The 19158-nt window shown below is 37.6% G+C and overlaps 1 protein-coding gene across 12 annotated transcripts in view; it reads right to left on the reverse strand.

Moving 5' to 3' along the window:
• Positions 1-19158, reverse strand: part of RTTN (rotatin) — a 151048-nt gene that overhangs the window by 111064 nt on the left and 20826 nt on the right. For 10 of the 12 annotated variants that reach the window (XR_007355250.2, XR_007355252.2, XR_007355251.2 and 7 more), the window contains exons 10-18: positions 18055-18170; positions 15847-16017; positions 13631-13843; positions 12108-12220; positions 9460-9586; positions 6882-7007; positions 4029-4145; positions 863-1002; positions 317-488 (exon numbers count right to left, since the gene is read on the reverse strand). Coding sequence is in view for 9 of the 12 variants with exons in the window: in XM_075125328.1 (XP_074981429.1) it covers positions 317-488; positions 863-1002; positions 4029-4145; positions 6882-7007; positions 9460-9586; positions 12108-12220; positions 13631-13843; positions 15847-16017; positions 18055-18170 (1295 nt within the window). In the remaining 3 variants the exon portion in view is untranslated. Of the gene's footprint in view, positions 1-316; positions 489-862; positions 1003-4028; positions 4146-6881; positions 7008-9459; positions 9587-12107; positions 12221-13630; positions 13844-15846; positions 16018-17597; positions 17690-18054; positions 18171-19158 lie in introns of those variants that run through there. The other 2 variants (XM_048840144.2, XM_048840145.2) reach the window with 2 other exon arrangements.

Raw genomic sequence — 19158 nt, forward strand, 5'->3', positions numbered from 1 at the left:
GCGGCGGAAGGGGGGGCACTCGCAAAAGGTGGATGCCAACAACTAAGAAATGGAAGGCTCACACCAGACCACAAGGGGGCACTTGTGAGAGGCGACCCCATTACATATCTTATAACATAAAAGCTACTCTTAAAGTTTGTAGGGTAGAGGTTCTCTGGCAGTCTTATTTTTAAGGTGCAAGACAATTCAAGGGAAAAGATTACTGCAACCTGCAGAAGGTGAAATAACTGACATGCAGCAGCCTTCTCACATGACGTTAATCAGCAGTTCAAAAAGGACAGAACGACAAAATACGCTAAAAAGATATTTTGGTCACCTTAAAAATTGACTCTTTTGTATCATCCAACTTCAGCTCAATAGGTCTTTCCACAATAAACAAGTTAGGAACACTGGAGAGAACACAACCATGCAAAAGAGGGCGCTTCAGGCTGGCCCCTTCTTCATTCATGAGATGGAATGTTAGATGTTTCAGTGCCACAGAACGGACTCTAAGGAAACAAAGTACTAAGGATAATGGTTCTTTTCAGTGGGGCATTTTAGCTCTTCAGATATATATACAGAGTTAGAAAATGTCAGAAAACACACTGATAATGTTTAAGATTCATAGATATTAAGGTCAGAAGGGACCATTATGATCATCAAGTCTGACCTCCTGCACAATGCAGGCCACAGAATCTCACCCACCCACTCCTGCAATAAACCTCTCACCTATGTCTGAGCTATTGAATTAATCATTTACCCACAACATTTCAAATCAGCCCTCACTGTAAATCAATGGAATAAGTTTTAACAGTTTAGGTTAGACTTGCTAATATCATACATCAATCACATGCTGAAATTATTACAGGACATTACTACTCACAACTGCTTTTTTGAGAAGAGAAGTCGTAGAGCAGCCCTTAATCTAGTAGTTCTAGGGAGAATCCCTTCTCCTTTGTCAGAAGATGTTTTGCTTAGACTCAGGATGTGGGTACCCAGTGTCTCTTCTGTATCTGCATAACCCTAAAAACATTTAAAAACCTATTCACCAGTTTGCTTAATTAAGAAACAAGCATGTCTACTTTTGACAAAAAACAAAACCATATGAATGGAAACTGTATGTTTTCTAGGTAAGATTATATTGAATTGTACTAAGTACTTCAAATGAAACAGTCTTGGAAGTGCACATAAAGCAAGCCCTTCCCTCTAAGCGCATGCTTCTTCCCTCTAAGCACATCTGGGGAAGGAATTGCCTCACACACTTTCTAATTCAAGTCTAGACAATGATTACCTTTCCAGAACACCCCAAAGTTAAATTCTCACGACCCAGTGTCTTAAAAAATAGGACGCCACCTACCTTAAAACAATAGAAGGTGGGGGACTATTTAAGCAACTATCACTTTTTTTAATAAAGTTAAATCATTTTAATTCTGCAAAATAAAATGCTTCCACAAAAACCAGGTGTGACTGTAAGAGTTCATCAATGCCCACTAGCAGAAGGCCAACCATATTGTAACTCACATCAGGCCTGACATATTCACTATCCCCTCCACAAACACTGTTGTCATAGTGTGTATCTAAAAGGTATGCCATAAAGTATCATACATAAACTGGTGACAAGCTGGTCCCAAATATCATCGCTTGATGTATGTACAGTTTGTGTACAAAGATGTGTATGTTTGTGTGGGAAATATGTTCTTAAAATGTGTTTTGGAGGCAGTGCATAAATCCAGTCTGCCTTAGACAAAGGTATGTGGATTCAACTGTCTGACTGGCTTGATTACAGGCAGAGGGCAAGGAAAGAATATTTACACATAAGGTAAACAAAGCAATCAAGCTAACAAGCGGCACCTTAGCAAGCACCCCAGAAATCCTTCCTGACTCTTGAGGCTGAGACAATGGACTTTGGGTACTATAAGAGCAAAGAGACATTTTAGTTATCCATCACTTAGGGGTCACAGCACCCTTTGAGCCTGTGAACGTTGGATCCTCAAGTCTGGAGGGCTACAGCCATGGTTTTTAACCTATTTTTTTATTTGCAGACCCCTAAAAAATTTCAAATGGAGGTATGGACCCCTTTGGAAATCTTAGACATAGTCTGCGGACTTATTCTTGTTTAATTATAAACCATCTCAGTGCAGTGTACTAAAGTGAAGTGAGAGTCTTCAGCTAGTCTAATAGGCTGGTGTGTGCATTGCCTCTTTGGAGGCAGCAAACGTAGTATTTATGAGAGTGTCCAATGAGAGGGAATGGACACTGCAGAAGACATCTCTGGGGCAAATCAGCAATCGGGGTTCACTGTACATTACCGCTTAAGAGCATGTCCACACTGCAGCACGGATACAACCTATAGCTTGTGTAGACATACCCACACCAGTTGTACTCTAGCTAGTTTGCTAAAAACAGCAGTGAGGCTGTGGGAGCACAGGCTGCACCAGCAAGTACATACATAGGGAGGTGCGGGGATGAGGAAGGGGACGCTTGGACACACCTTGCTAAAGCCCGTGCTACTGCATCAGCACTGATGGTTTTAGCAAGTTAGCTAAAGCACAGCTAGCGTGGGTACATCTACACAAGTGGCAAATCATACCCACAGTTCCAGTGTAGACAAATCCTGACTTAAAAAGCAAAGCATGGAGACTGCCTGAAGGTCTCAGGACAGTAAGGGTCATTAATTATGTTTAATCAAGAAAACAGAAGTTTCAAAAAGGCATGCCACCCTAATGGAGGACGACAGCCAATTTGTACCAAAAGATATGAAGCATATTTAGGTCTGTATTTAGGTCTAAGTTACATGAAATTTGAATAATCAGGAACCTCCCACAGATGTCCAAACTCAGTGACGCAAAAAACAATGAGGGAAAATAAAGCAAAAATGGCCAGATCTTTATTACTTTTACAATCTATTTTGTAGTAGCGCCGGCAGGCACCAAACTATATTGGAGTCCATTATACTAGATGCTACATAAACAGTAAAATACAGTTCCTCCCTCAAAAAGTTTGCAATCTAATTTGAGCAGTATGCCATAAGAGAATGTGTGTTCATCTACACTGGAATTTTCAGTCATGTTCTAACAAGTGTTAATGACTACATATTAACTAATACAATTGTAATTTCTACCATAGGCACTTCACAAACATTTGTTGCAGGACACAAATATTTGTTCCCAGTTGTGTTCAATTTCACATATAGTTGTGCTAGTTAATACATTTTGAATTTTGTAGTTAATTGATAGTCTAAATAAATCCTATGACAAGCAAAAGGAGGAGGGAGCATAAGAGAAACATAAGATCATGTGGTTAGCTACTGCACAACTTTTTGTTCTCTAATCTATACATCAAATCACTGACAAGAAAGACAGACACTTTGGTATTTTTCCATTCTGAAAGATGAGAATGTTGTTTAACTGCAATAAAACACCGTAGTATTTTCTTTTACATTAAGATCTTTCAGGCAAAACAAAGCAGACAAATAATAGAATAAAAACAAAAAGACTAAAGCTCCAAAAACTGTGGTATACGAGACCCTGATCTTAAGAAGATTTCCTAAGGGAAAGCTTCTGGGATTTTTTCCATTTACCGTTTGGTGTTTTTCGTTTTGTTTTAGTGTTCCTCTGGTCTGGAAGGTTTAAAAGGCAGATAGAACTCTTGTAAAAAATACTTTGAGATATATGTTAGAAATACATTAAAGTTTCAGTTTTCCTGAACCTGGAGGCAAGAATTTGGGCTGATGGAGAGAGCTGGGTTGTGAATTGACACAGGGAAGAATGATTCGTCATTTTATCTTATCTCTACAGTCTGAACCAGATTCTTCAATTGCAATGAACTTCCCATATCTGCTTAGGAAACATACAAAACTGTCCCCTATTTAAAACCCTTACATTTTGGCCTGCTCAGGTGACTATTACTTGCTCATCTATTCCACCCTCTACCTTGCTGAATTTTCTTCTCCTTGTGTAACATGACAATGTTGCAGTGTAAGTGTTTTTATGGTAAAGTAATTAACCTCAGCTCAAGACAAACTGTGCTTTAAAAAAAGCTGCAGGTACCTGTAAAATTGGAATGATGGGATAGAGGGCTTCAATAAACTTGTTCCAGGTCAGTGTTGTCATCATCAATCGCCCCTGCAGGAGATACATGAGAATGGCCTTGGCAGCAGAGTTCACCTGCTCAACAACAAAGAATAAAATAATGTAATAAAGAAAAAAGAATTTGTTGATCCCACAGTATGAAATTAAGCTGTGCTTTCTAAAGTAGGTTTTGAAGGAGAAAACACTTGAAATGTAATCAATATGCATTAGAATCTATTACTTGCTAGTTTAGTATTGTCTTCCACACTTGAGCTTAGATTGCAAAAGACCCTTACAGGAGACAACAAAAAGAGGGAACAAGCAAGGAGTTTCTTCTCCTTTATACAGTTCATGCAAGGACTTGAAACCCTTAGTCTCAGAGCTCAGAGGGTATATTCCCTCCATTCATCCCAAAAGGGCAAGAGACGGAAGGAGGTGAGGCCATTGTTCATTCCACAGAGCAGGTTGGTTGCACCAAAGGTAACAGGCTCAACCACTCTAAATGATGGTTCAAAACTGAGGCAACTTTGGCATGTAGCCATGAGGGGAGGGACTGCTCTTCCTGAACAATTCCTCTGCAACCAGTACATGTGGCAATGCAAACTCTGCACCACCTCCTATTTACACTAGTGGTTAAAGCCACAATTAGACTCTTAAAGTTTTAATGCACTTACAGCTTAGCTATCAAGTGGCTGTTATGGCACTGGACATTCTACTTAAAAAGAAAAAAAAGTTCTGTGAAGAATATGAAAAGATACATGTTACATTCTGACATTTTTTTAGGTTTGTCAAATCCCATTATTCCCTTTTGTCCATAACTTCCCCCCCCAATCTTTGATTCATATTCTTTTCAAATTCTAATGACTCTTTCCAAGCACTGAAAGTAGTATTCATTAAGAGAAATTAGTCACTATGAACTCAGACACCTATTGGCCTCTTTCTTACTTTCTTTCAGTCTCTGGCTTTATACAACAAGTTCTCTTTCCCTTCTTATGTGACTGTACTTCTCTGGAACATTTAATTCTCAATCTCCATGACATACTGTTTTTTCCCCAGAGTGATTTAAAGATAGTTGCATGACCATGTGTCTTTCTTCAAGAAAACAGTCAAAAGTATTATGCCAGCAAAACACTTAATTGACATTTAAATCTTCTCTCTCTCTGTCTCGTGTGTTTTTATATACATACATGTGTTTTTATATACATACAATTTTTTTTCTGAATTATTTATGAATAATTAGAGACAGAAATTTAGAAAAAAAATTTCATAGTATTCTTCAGAGAAGAGATATGCACTTCTATTAATCCCTAGACACATTAAGCTCACAACTCAACATCGTATTACTTTGTTTTGAGTTGTCAATAGGACTGTCTGAAGGAAGAGATTCACAAACAATGCAAACACCTGTATTTCACTCACATTTCACAGCACCACTAGCTAAAGCTGGTGATGAATGTGACAAAATGCTATTTTGTCAAAATGTACTTTTCCTGGGAAAGGGTTGTTTTTTATTCATTTCTTGACTCAGATGTTTCCCCAAAATTGTCAGTATCTCTGCCCACATGCACCACCCCTGCAGCTCCCATTGGCGCAGTTCCTGGCCAATGCGAGCTGAGGAGCCAGTGCTCGGGGAAGGGCAGGGGCAATGCACATCCCCCATGGCCGTTTTTCCACTTAGGAGCAGCAGGGACATGTCGCCGCTTCCGGGGAAGCGCACAGAGCCAGGTAGGAAGCCTGCCGGCCCCGCACCAACTGGACTTTTAATGGATATCAGAAATGCCGGTTTTTAGAGCTTTCCAGTTGATAAAGTGCCGGATAACACAGCTTTTACAGTACTTGCTCTTTTAGAAAATACAATATTAAAAAACTCACGCACAAAATGTATATATTCCAACAAAATTTGACTTAAATTTCTTAAAGATATTAATCTTTGAAATAATGCTTTTCAGCAAATTTGCAGCTAAAGAAAGCTGTTAAATGTTGCTTGCATATAGTTTTAAGGGAATCCTTAACCATCAACAGACAACAGTACAAATCCAAATCTGCTAGAAAGTAGGTACAACTACATTGATTTCAACTAGATTTCAATTCATTCACAGCAGTTCTAAATTAGATCCAGGGAATGAATATAAATTATGAACCCAATCCTTCAAACATTTACACATGAAGTTTAACTATAAGCACATGGGAGTTCCTTTTCTTTTAACAGAACTATTCACACGCTTAAATTTAAGCAAACATAGAAGTGTTTGATGAATCAGGACCTAAGATTATTTGCTGTTAATACAAATTCAAAGGGTAACCAACATTTAAAAAAATACTGTCTTTATTCTTCAGAGAATATCCATTTACCCCTTCACTAAACTTTATAGGCACTTCACAGACTTCATTATACTAGTATTTAAAGTATTATTTTGCAAATTGATATTTTGCTAGTCAGGATAATAAGATTAAAAACAAAACATATTCTTCTTTACTATATCTTCCAAATAAAATCAATGCATTAGAGGAGGTTTTTATTTAATCATATAAACCAGGTTAATTTCATTTGTATGTTAGTACATGTACAGGAAAGAATCCTTTACTGAACAACTTTATATACAGAGAAGCTGTGTATGTAAGAAACTAAGCAGTGTAATTAATAACTTTATTTCTCGGTTTTATTATTATTTTCTTAGTAAAAGGTACTTTTAACTCTTTTGTTACAATTCCTGAAGTTAAAATTATCTTTCCATCTCTCAGTGGAAAACTGAAAACACCACTGAGGATATGAGATGGATCATTCCTTCATGCATAAAAAAAAATCTTATGGGTTGACATTTAACATTATACCTCATTTTGGGACTCCTGGAGGCCAAATGTACAGATTTCATATAAAACTTTTGGATGAAGAAGAAAGTGAACTCCATGACAAATAGAAGACACAGGTTTTGTGACATTATGGATACCCAAACATTCCTAGAACAAAAAAAAGTAAATGGTTAATTTCAAAATTCAAGGAAGTTCCTATTTCTATACCATTTCTTGCAGATGCTATTTCTTACTTTGTGTGTTCCAGGTATAAGGACATGAGCATACTATGCTAAAATGGCCCCAATTGCCATGCAAAGTATAAGCATTCAGGAGCTACAGAATAGACGTTGGTGCTACTGTTGCTCCATAAATTTATACGACAATACAAATATTTTATTCTTGACAGGCTGTTGCTATCTCCCTTTCCTGCTGTGACAACTTGATACCTCAATTCTCATTTGAGGTTACTGGGCATTTCCTGACCATTTCAGGAGGACCACAGTCCCTGAAAGTGGAGCACTATGGAAGTAGACACCTTTGCCTCTTGACTGAGAATCCCAAGCAAAGTAGGCTGTAGACACTGATCCTTCATGAACTCTTTTCAAAGGCTGAATGGCATTTCAACCTTCTGGAATGGTCCATGTGAAATTCCTAAATATAAAACTACAGGGTGGGGGGGTTACTAAAAGAAGATTTAGTAAAAAGAATCAGATAAACTAAATATACGATATGCATCTCACCCAGTATGCATATATTTTCCCAAACTCTGCAAAAGCTAGATTAGACAAATATAATCCGCGTATCAGAAAACATGGCAGGGAGGGGGAGAGAGGAGACAGACCAAGGAAGAAATTCTGGCTCTTCTGAAGTCAATGGAGTACTACCATCGACTACAATAGGAACAGAATTTCACCAAAATTCCTTAAAGGTGCCCTACAAAAGGAAAAAATAGACTACTACTCTTTAAAATATAGAGCATGACCTGGAGAAAAGTTTTTGTTCTTTTGTTGTTTGTATCAAAAAAATTAGTTCTTGTCTACCCTAGATGATGGATAAGTGGAGAATTAGTAGGATTACGACATCACAGATACTATGAAAGTGAAAATCAAAAACGTTTGAGAAGCTACCTGATTTTATTCAAACTCCTTAAACTTTTGTTTTTTTGTGAATATATATTTAATGCAAACATTCAGGACAGGTACTGAAGTGTGAAATGTGATTTAAAATAGTAGTTTGAAACTTATTTGTATTGTGGTAATGCGTAGGTGCATAAGTTACAGACGAGGACCACAGTGTGCTAAGCACTGTGCAAAGGGAAGACAAAGGCAGAAACTGAGGGGGGGGGTTATTTGCTTCTAGAGGATTTCCATCTGTTTACAAGTACAATGATGTTTGATTTTAACTGCTGTCTGTGAAACTCAACTAGCGTTCTTTCTATCTTATGCATCAGCCCCAGTAACACATATATTATAAGTTAAATTAGCCACTCAGTGACACGCATGTACAACCAATGCCTTCAGTTGGATTGCACAAATATAAATAATTGAAACTTAGTAAACAGTTCTGTTCATAGAGAAAAAGAATCCATAGTTCTCTCTGCCCATAGTTTTGTTCTTTTGGAAGAGTTAACGTTTAGACAGAATTGTAAAAAGCAGTAAAAATGAACAAATAAAGTGAACTAAAGTGAACAAATACAACTCTGAATACAAGCAGGGAGTAAGCTTTTAAGTAAGAAGTTGCCATTTCTACTTAGTCACTTTTCAGAATACAGCTGTGTTTTAAGGAACTCACAACTCTATCCCTTTGGCTAAAGGATGAGAAACTCCTTATCAATCCACATGTATGAGTCATCTATAACATTTCCACAGAAAAATGAAGAGAAGATTTAATATTCCCGATATTTTTAAAGTCAAAATTAGGTACATACACAAAAAAGTTGACTAGTCTTAAATTAAACACTTTAAACAGGTGTTTAAGTCAGAGACGAAAAGGGACACAAAGCAATTTGTGTTATTTTTTCAGGTCATCTATTAGTTTAAAGAGATTCTTCATCAATTACTTGAATATAGATTCACAAAATATGTTTGTATATTTATTAATACTTTCAGTAAACTTTTTCTATAAATGAACCTTTCCTAGAAGAGCGGTCAACTCAAATGACATTGCACTAACGCACAAGGACTAAGAAGGGAAAATGACCAGAAACAAAAGTGAACCTAGCCAGTCTAGTTTCAGTGTCCAAGCTAATTAGACTGCATAACTCATTTGTGATCTAAAATTAATTTAAATATCACATTTTTATCTGTTATAAGGGAGGTAAAATTAATGACATGCAGGATATTGAGAGGGTATTTGGAAAAAAGCTGAACACATTGTTTGGATTTATCACACAATATGAATCCCAGACTCTATTAACCCCTGCCACTGTATCTAGTACGATCTATAGCCAAACCAGTTCAGCTTCACTCTTTTACAAATAAAACATCAATCTTCAAGTCCAGACCAACATATAGCAGACTGGAAACAGACTAAACTGTAAAATCACAGATAAATGACAAAAAAAATAATCCACATTTTCTTCAAAGAAAACATGATAAAACCCATATGTAGCTCTAACCTTAACAATTTCCAGACAGCAATGGTAAGCTTCAGTTTTTATATTCAGCAGAGGATGGGACAACAGATGGAGAAGCACCTTCTGACTCTCTGCCTGCAGCAATTGGTTAGCCTGGGCAGACTTCCAGCTACAAGTGGAAACAGTTAAATATCCAAGATAAATTAGCGGCTATACTGTTTGTTGTACCACATTGATAAACATGCTTGTTTTACAGAGTAAGACATGGAGGACTTCTGCAAAATTTATGATGATGTCCAGTGTACTGCAGGGCACACAGGCAACATTCCTTCTAAAGTACAGACAGTCATCATCTTGAAGAGGAAATGACTCAATATAGAGTTCAGAGGTCATTTTGAATTTTCCTCCAATGTTGTAAAACTGCAACTTATAATACTGATATTCACTTCTGTACATTTCACTTAAGTTTTCCTTGATGTAATGTGGCACTATAGATGATCAGAGTAGTAATCCTGGTTGGGGAGTTTGAAAAATGTATAAATGCTGTGACATTTTTCACATTTTAGTCATCATGTTTAAGTTGTATAAATCTGGCACATGATCAAAACAACATACACATAAGTGAGCCAACATAACTAAAACCACAAAGTCTTATCTCAAGACTGCAATGGATACTGAAAAAAGGAGCACAACTTTAAGTGATTGCTTAGCACTAATTGGTATGGTAAATCCACTTGCAGTAATAAATATTTAACAGATCAATTACTTGAATATAGATTCAAAAATATGTTTGTGTCTTTATTAATACTTTCAGTAAACTTTTTCTATAAGTGAACCTTTCCTAGAAGAGCTATCAGCTCAAATGACATTGCACTAATGCACAAGGACCAAGAAGTGAAAATGACCAGAAACAAAAGTGAACCTGGCCAGTCTATGCTTCCATGTCCACGAAGCATATCTCAAAATTGCAATGGATACTGAAAAAAGGAGCACAACTTTTTTAAGTGATTGCTTAGCACTAATAGGCAGTGGCAAATCCACTTGCAGTAATAAATGTTCATCAGATATACCTAATTAGCAGCAGAAAATAGAGGAGTGGAATTCACATTTTCTGACAGGCAGCATGAATAGAAATGTCTCTTCGGACTATGAAATTTGTTGTTTCCTGCCTTTATAACTTGCTCACAATTCTCAGAAACCACAGCCTTCCAAAGAAACTATGTATATTAAAATGAAAAGAATCATGGGGGGAGGGTGAACCTGGGCTCAGGGTGGCTAGCCCCCAGCCCAGCCCACCCCTTCTACTCAAAGCCCTGCCCATCCCACCCTGCTACCCCCTGACAGAACCCCCCACAGCCACGGGCCGCCAGAATGGTGAGCTGCAGAGATCCCCTCCAAGCCCCAGAGCACCGGGTGGATGAGCAGGCAGCATGCCCCTGCACAATCCCCGGCATGCTAGGCAGACGGGTGGCACGCTCTCTCCCCCCACAAACCCCGGAGCGCTGAGCGGCATGCCTCCCCGCACACAAGCCCCGGAGCGCTGAGAGGCACCCTCCGCGCCCCCCCCCCACACACACACAAGCCCCAGAGTGCTGAGCAGGTGGGCGACACACTCCCCAGCACACAAACCCCGGAGCGCTCAGCGGGATGCATGGCCCCCAGCACCAGTGCACCGAGCGGGTAACACAGCTCCCCCACCCAGCCCCAGAGTGCCGGGAGGCGTGGCGTGCTCCTAACCCCCACCCCAAAACACCGGGCAGGCAGCGCAAGCACCAGCTCCCATCGCCCGGAGTCCCTGGCCGCAGGCTGGCACCAGCCCCAGCCCAGGGCTCCGGCCATGGGGGAGAGCCGCAGAGCACCAACAGGAAGCAGGAGATGGTCTGGGGGTGGAGCATGGGCAGGACCACAAAAGGCTCTTTGGTGAGGCACAGCATCCCCTAGTCTTTGATACCCACTGGCCATGAAAAGAATTCTGAAGTATAATTAGCTTAAATTTGAATTTCATACCAAGGCTACAATGCAGAATCTCCTTTTCAGGAACCACAGACTAGCAGAAAGTATTTACCTATTGTACGCTTTAAAAAGATATTTGGTAAGTAAGCTCCCATTGGAATTTACAACATAAGAAAGAGTTCTCTCTAGAAATTAAGCTAGCAGAACAACTGCAGTTAATATATATATATATATATATATATATATATATGGAAAATATCCAAAATTGGGATCAGATCAGAAGTCAGTCAAAAGGGGAAGGAGGGACAACAACCCAGGAGATACCGTTTACCAGAAAGGTTTTAAGGGCCACTCCCCAAAATCCTCATTATCACATTTAAGCTTCAAAGGCAAAATTATGCCAAGTTGTCCTTAAACAAGTCTCCTCGAAAAGTTACTTTCTAATCTGTTTTCAAGAAATGTCAGAGTTAAAATGGTGGCTTCGACCTTCAAATACATTTGAGATGCTTTTTTTTAAAAAAAAAAAAAAATCCTAATGCTCTCTCTCTTTTTTTAACTAGTTTAGTGACAAAACTTTGCACATCTCTTTTCTTTTAAGATATGCTTGGATAAATTAAGTATGGGAACAAGACCATAATCTAGAACGAGTAAAGAGTCCACACTTCACCTGCAACATATGGGACACAGTTCTTCTATACAAAGAAAACAGTAATAATTTAAAGTAATAATTTATTTACATATTCAAGCAAACACGGATGATTTCCTGAAGTAATGGAAAGTGCTGATGATAAGGAAGACTATTTAGGGCCTGATCTGCCAATTCCACTAATTCAAAGAAATGTTTTTCTCCCTAAAAAATAAAAAATAAAAGGCAATTATTAATGTTAATTTAAAAAATAAGCTACTTCTGTACATTCTGAGGACTAGAAAATTTAGTGGTATCCACCAATTACATCTTGCCAGACTCAGTCTCTCTCTGCAATGAAAACAACACTATTCCATGTGGTTAACCAGGATAACAAATTACAGTTACTATTAAATACTTTTAAAACAAATTACAACAATGTGATCAATTGTCCATGTTAGCGAGTACAAATGCCTACATTTATGGCTTGATCTTGTGGGCTGCTAAATAACTCAGAGGTGCTGAACTTCCTCAATTCCCATTAACTTCAATACGAACTGAGGGTGCCCATCATTTTGCAGCATTAAGACCATAACACATCAGAGCATCTCAAAATATTCCTAAGCCCTTAATATTTAAGCCATTTTAATAATGAAGTACTCCCTTCAAGACTACAGTAAAGATCAATAAGTGTTTTCTTAACTAGGGTCTATAAAGTATAATACTATTAATCCAGATTATCTGTACTAGAACTAGCTTTATGAATCTCATCAAAACATAAAATATTATGTTTTTGTACATCTGTTAAGGCTAACCCTTCAGAGTTAGGTATTAAATATAAATGATTTAAACTTTAATTTTAAGAGCTAGTTAAGTTGAATGTTAAGTACAAGGACATAAATTCAGTTTCTGAATCTGTGTATGTAACTGATGAATGAACTCAGAATTCTAACTACATGATGATACTTCTGTCCAGAAATAACATTACACTTCTTTGGGACTGTGCCTGATGTAGCTTCTCTCTATTGGCTTTATTAATGGAACAAGGAATGTAGTAGTCTGTACAAACAGGAACAACTTTACACTGGGTAATGGAAGAAGATAGGTTAGTACCACACTGAAATCATTTAACACTATAAAACACATTATTCCTTGTCTCCTTGTTAAGGACTTCAGAGTACCTAACAGAGTAAATGTCCATGAAACACATGAAGACAATAAGGATCTCTCTCTCAAGATTCGTAGCATAATGAGCGTCCAAAGGTCTCTACCTTGTTGGTAGTGCCATCTTATTTGGACTGCTTGGAATATAAAATGTTCTAAGTCATTTCAAGTAGTGCATAATTAGTTTACAGCATTTTTTCCTTAAAATATACTACTAATTACTTTCAGACCTTTCTGGTTATAAATTCACACAGCAATACCCCTTATTTTTAACTCCTGCATGTGCCAGATTTTCTCAACTTTGTGGTTGATATTAAGTGAAACTGATTTCTGACATGAGGGTAACAAAGTACACATATCAACAAAAAACAATGAATATTCTCACACCTAAATATTTTGGTCTCTAGTTTTTTGTTCGTTTTTAATTTTCAAACAGCTTTTCAATATAGTTTTTGTACCAGAATCCAATACCTCCTTATGGACATCCATCATAAAGTTACAGGTGCAGTCAATTGAATAGACAGCCTCTGCAGCTTGTTTATAAATACTGTAGTTCTCAGAATTCATCTGCTCCAAATAGGCTGCAACAGATTCATGAATACTTGGATATTCCAAGGAGAAGGGCATGTCCATGGAAAGAAGAAATAAAGCAGTCACCAAGCTCTCTGGTAACACTTTGCTAGCCTTGAGAAAAATTGAGGGGGAGGAAAAAAAGGAAAAAATTAGTATGAACATTAGCTATTAAATTCAGCTTTTGAATTATTTAACAAGTGCAACCCTCAATGCTGCTATTTAGTATTTAAAAAAAAATCTGAAAACTGACTTCAGGATTCTACAAATTTGAACAGATGGAGACCTTTTAGGAAAAACTGAGGGGAGCCTATAGCCTTTTGGTATAAAAGTCTGTGCTAAAGTAATATATATATATATGCATAGTCCAGCCCTGGGATTGGACCCTCCGCTAATTTGTTAAATTGTCTCTAATGAGTAACCACCAGATGGTAACACAGACTCAATTATTTCTGTAGCCTCTTGCCCTTTATAATGTTATCATTACAGATATCTTTATAATCCCTAAAATACTTGCAGCTTCACAATTGTATGGTGTTGCAACATATTACCAGATGAGAACTTGCTCTAATTGCAATAAGTGGTCACTCAGCTCAAATTAGTAATTCAGAGTCTGACAGCTATATTGCTCAACTCCTGTCCACATACAAGATAAAAAAACAAACAAAAAAACCGTTTGCTGAACTCAAAATGATAGTAATGAAAATAGTGTTTACACAAAAATTGATATATCTACAATTTTTAGGGACTAGAGAGAAGGCATATACATTAAACAGTACAATACAAGTCATGGTAAATCATATTTGTATCAGTTAAATGATCCTCCTAGACAATGAATGTTAAGCTGCAAAACTTCTGAAAAAAAACAAAGTTACACTGCAGAGCAAAGCAGTGAAAAATTGTTTAAATACAGACAAGTCATTAAATATAAACTAAAAACTCCCAGGGTTTCTAAAGATTCCATTCCTAAATAGAGCTCCAATTTTTTAGACTGCCTACAATTTATAGATAATTGCAGGGCTGTTTATCATGATGTAATAATTATTTGCAAACAGTAAAAGTTTAAGGTTACTGCAAAATATAAGGTATTATCATGGCACATAATGGTCCAGGCATCAGGCAAAAGTTCAAGTGCCTTAATACATAGAGCAAGTAAAGCAAAAATAATTCTATCTGAACAGCGTTCAATTTGCTATTAACAAGCAGAGGGCAGCATAGTCTCGCAAACCACACAACTCTTGGAATAGCTTGAAAAACATGGCAGTGATAAAATTATGCTTTTGTATAAGTATCCTTTTAAAAGGCTTACCCAGTTAATCAATCTAAGCAAATAAACCTTCTGTAAGCTAATCACACAATTAGAACAATTAATATCTGTTTCCTGCATAACCTAATCTACTGATCTAATATGATTCCAGGTATGGTATTTGGAAATAATTAATCTATAATGAATGCACAGTGCTAGCGGCAGTCACGATGAATTAAAGAACCTTCAAGAGTAAGTACTATTTATGTGATAATGCTGCTCCACCCAACATTCCAATGGCCAACTCCCACCAGAGAGTCTTTTTGCCCGAAGCCACTTGCTCCTGCTCACCGTTATACAGAGCAGGACCTCTACTGCTCATCTTAGACATTCATGAACATACTGCTCATGAAAGTACATCATGACTCAAAGTGAAATGTGACACTTTCATGCCTCTTCCTAGCCTTCCAACACACCCACCCACACTTGTGTTCTCATTCCAGGAGCTGAGAGGAAGGAATTCCTTGGGTTCTATAAAAAAAAAAAAAAGTGAAAAAAGTTCACCAAAAAAAAATTCTATCTTTAGCAGAAATTGAAAACTGCAACAGATCTTAGCCAAAGGCCCGTACAAGCTTAAAAACTGAAGACTGTGGAGGTGGCTACTCTATTCCATTATCCTACGACCTCAGCAATTCACCAGGTTTCCTTTCTTGCCAACAAAGCTTTGTTACCAGCACCAACAACCAAACTCATCTTAGGAAAGAACCTCTTTGTACTCTCCTAGTATTCAAAGACAAAACAAGACTACTTTTTAAAATCAGTAAAAACATTAACAATATTCAGTTCATTACTAACTTTGTTTCCCCCTCACCTTTTCTACAGGGAGAAGCGTTTGCAACAGTCGCATGCTGAAAAGTGAAATGCTAATAAATGCCATTCTGTGGTGCACTAACATCAGCTCAGGCTGCTCTGAGCTGATGTTACTTTTGTGGTAAGATATGGTTTCTCCAAGTGAACCCAGGACCATAAGCAGCTTATCTTTCTGCAAGAGAAAACAAAAGATACAATATAAATTCCTATCAACAGAAAGCATCATCACCAATCATTCTCTCTTATTGCAGGACCTTTACAAGAACAAAAGTGAAATATTTATATAAGGAGTACAACTAAGCAAAGTGTCAACATTCTACTATTATTCTTTTCCAGAAATATAACACAAGTTGAACTGTATTTTAGCATTTACACAGAAATGGGCTGAAAAGTTCTAGAACATTTAGAGATTCTGAACACTAGTTTCGGGATTTGGAGGTTGGTTTTTTTTGGTTTTTTTTTTAAGAAAAGAATCTAATTAGTATTTCCCCCATCTTGTTTTAATCTTCTATCACTCTGTAATATTTGCATAAATACATTTTAAAGTCTGTTTCAATACTAGAAACATTGGGATCTAATTTAAACCTGTGAATATCTACTTTATCCTAGTAAGTAAAAAAGAGAGTCTTGAGAACATCAAAACTTTCTGTTATGTCTACTGGCCCTAACAGGAAACAATAAGAGATTTCAGGAACTGCTTAGAAGTCTAGCGCAGAAAATGAATGGATACAATCACTGGTGAATGGAGATCAGATGAAATCAGCTCTTTGGATGTTGAGAGAGCGAGGAATGGATTGAATTGTGAACCGTTAGTAAAGCTTGGTTTGCTAGAATCTGGAAAGTAGGAACGATATCTGATACCTAGCTATATAACTCATTTTATTCTTCACTACTCACAGTGCTGGATTAAGAAGGTAGTGGTTATTGTAAACATGAAAGCTGCTGATCAATTCTGAAAATTAGTAAATTAGTGCTAAGCAATTAACAAATACTGTATAAATCTGAGTCAACATGCCCAAAGTGCAAGGAAATGTGTAGGAAACAAGTAATTGAACCGAACAATAATTCTCCTAAAGTAAACACTGTCCACAGTTATTATATAGCCAGATGAAAAGGATTCCTACTCATCTGAAAAAATACAGAAAATTTATTTCTCCTCGGCTCACTAATACAGTAGCTTGACTTCCTGGTTTAGGAACATGAGAAGAGTATATTAACTCAGTGGTAGAATCAAGCTTTATTACTCCTAAAAAACAGTCGCATCCCTGCTAGTGATACAAATAGTTGAGCCTGTGACCATTCATAGTATCAGGCCCCCTATTTCCCAATCAATTAGATTTACATTACTGACTTGGAAGAGGAAAACAGCACACTAATTAAATCCACATCACAAAAAATTGGGAAGCATTCCAAACAGCAATGAGAACAGAAATACAAAAAACAAAACAAAACAAAAAAGACAGAACAGAAACATGGGTAGAGGACAAAAGTAGGCACTGAAGCATCTCCTCCTAGTTCTTGAAGGGATTACCGAAGTCAATTTTCTCCTCTAGAGAATCTGAAATAAGAAAAAAATAGGATCCCTTTTCGCAGGGCTGTCAAGCTGTGACCAGAACAAGGAAAATACAGAAGACCAAGTGCCCATGAAACTTTTAAGCATTTCTGGTTCATAATTTTTTTCCCCAGGTCAGTTAGGCAGTGACTTTGGAGGGTTGTTGCCTGCCTCTGCGCATGAGAGAGTGGGTCACTTACCAGGACTGTCTGTGTATATCTCATTTAATCATTTCCCCGCCATTGCAAGGCCTCTAGCACTGGTGCATGTTAATCCCTCCTATTCTCTCCCTGTGGGTCTCATTTACTTCAGTCTCATTTCTGCTTTTGGGTTTAATGCGCAGGTGCTGGATAGTGCTGGCAGCCTGTGACATACAGGAAGTCAAACTAAATGATCTAGTGGTCCCTTCTGGCCTTAAACTTTCATGACTTCAATATTTCTAGTAGAGGAGGAGTATACATATCAAAGTTTAAAATAAGAGGAACATGCCAGCAATATCAACTTTTTGTAATTACTGGACTGTTTAAATGTTTGAAAAAGGGGAGTTCAGTAGAATTGGCTATCCTCCAGTACAGAAAATGCCTGATGTCTACAGCAAAGGCAAACTGTTAAATACCATTGACCAAAGTCTAAAGATAAGAAACTTTCCAGACTCACCAACTCTAACCCAAAGAGGCTGTTGTCCTCCCAAACATCTTCAGATACTGCATCACCAATAAGAAGCACATCTTCAGCAAGTAATTCAAGAATGTGCATTGTCACTCTACTATTGCCTATGAATGCAAATGTGAAAGATGTTACAGCAGTTCAATTGTAAACAGTGTATAAATGATTTAATGTTAGTAGAACAGCCCCTTTTCAGCCAGGGAATACTTTAACTCTGAACATCTGTAAAATTAATTTTCTTGTGCATTCATGCTACTTAGTTAGCATCAATTGTCACCACTGCAACATCCAGCAATAGCTTTGAATCACGTCTACTTTTTCTTTGTTTTCTGGAAAGAACATTTTGACAGTTAATGCACTAGAGAGCTCACTATTCACCAAAAGTACTAGGCACCCCCCCACACACAGTTCAGATCTTGACACGGTTTCATTCTTTGTACTACAGACAGCTCTTCATATGCTAGTTGATGACACTGACTACTTAAAGCCAGCCACTCACATTTCTTGTGAGGAAAAAGTCACATTCCACCCTGGAGTCTTTAACTACCCTGAATTCACAAGGGTCAGCTTATTGAAATGATAAATTCCTTCTTCTAGTTACAGCAACACCATTTCTAGTATATTATTGTGCCTGCTGTTAGCATTTTTATAAGCCCAGTGAAGACACAGACGTTGCATTGCTAACCTTGGGTGAACTCCTAAATGACAACTAGGGAATAGTTCCTTAGAGAAGACACTCCTGGAAAAAAAGGCTAATGTATATTTACCATGGACAGGAATTTTGCCAAATAAATTCAGTTGGCTATATGAGGATGTTTACGTATAAAGTTGTGTAGTATTGCAGACACATTTTACCACCGCTGTGGATATGATGTTATTTGATTGATCTTTCTAGCTCAGGGATAAATCTGCCTGAAACATCCCACCTGAATAGGCAGGAGAGAAAGTTATCTCCCCATTTTTGGTGGTTTTGTTTTCAACATAGGATGCATGTTTCCACACTAGCCTATGTACTAAGATAGCAGCTCCCTACTTTTTGTCAAAGGCTGGTAGATGGATAATCCTGCTATGCCCTTTCCTGGCATCCCAAGCTAC

This window comes from Caretta caretta, chromosome 2 (assembly GCF_965140235.1).
Source record: "Caretta caretta isolate rCarCar2 chromosome 2, rCarCar1.hap1, whole genome shotgun sequence".
Lineage (NCBI taxonomy): Eukaryota > Metazoa > Chordata > Testudines > Cheloniidae > Caretta > Caretta caretta.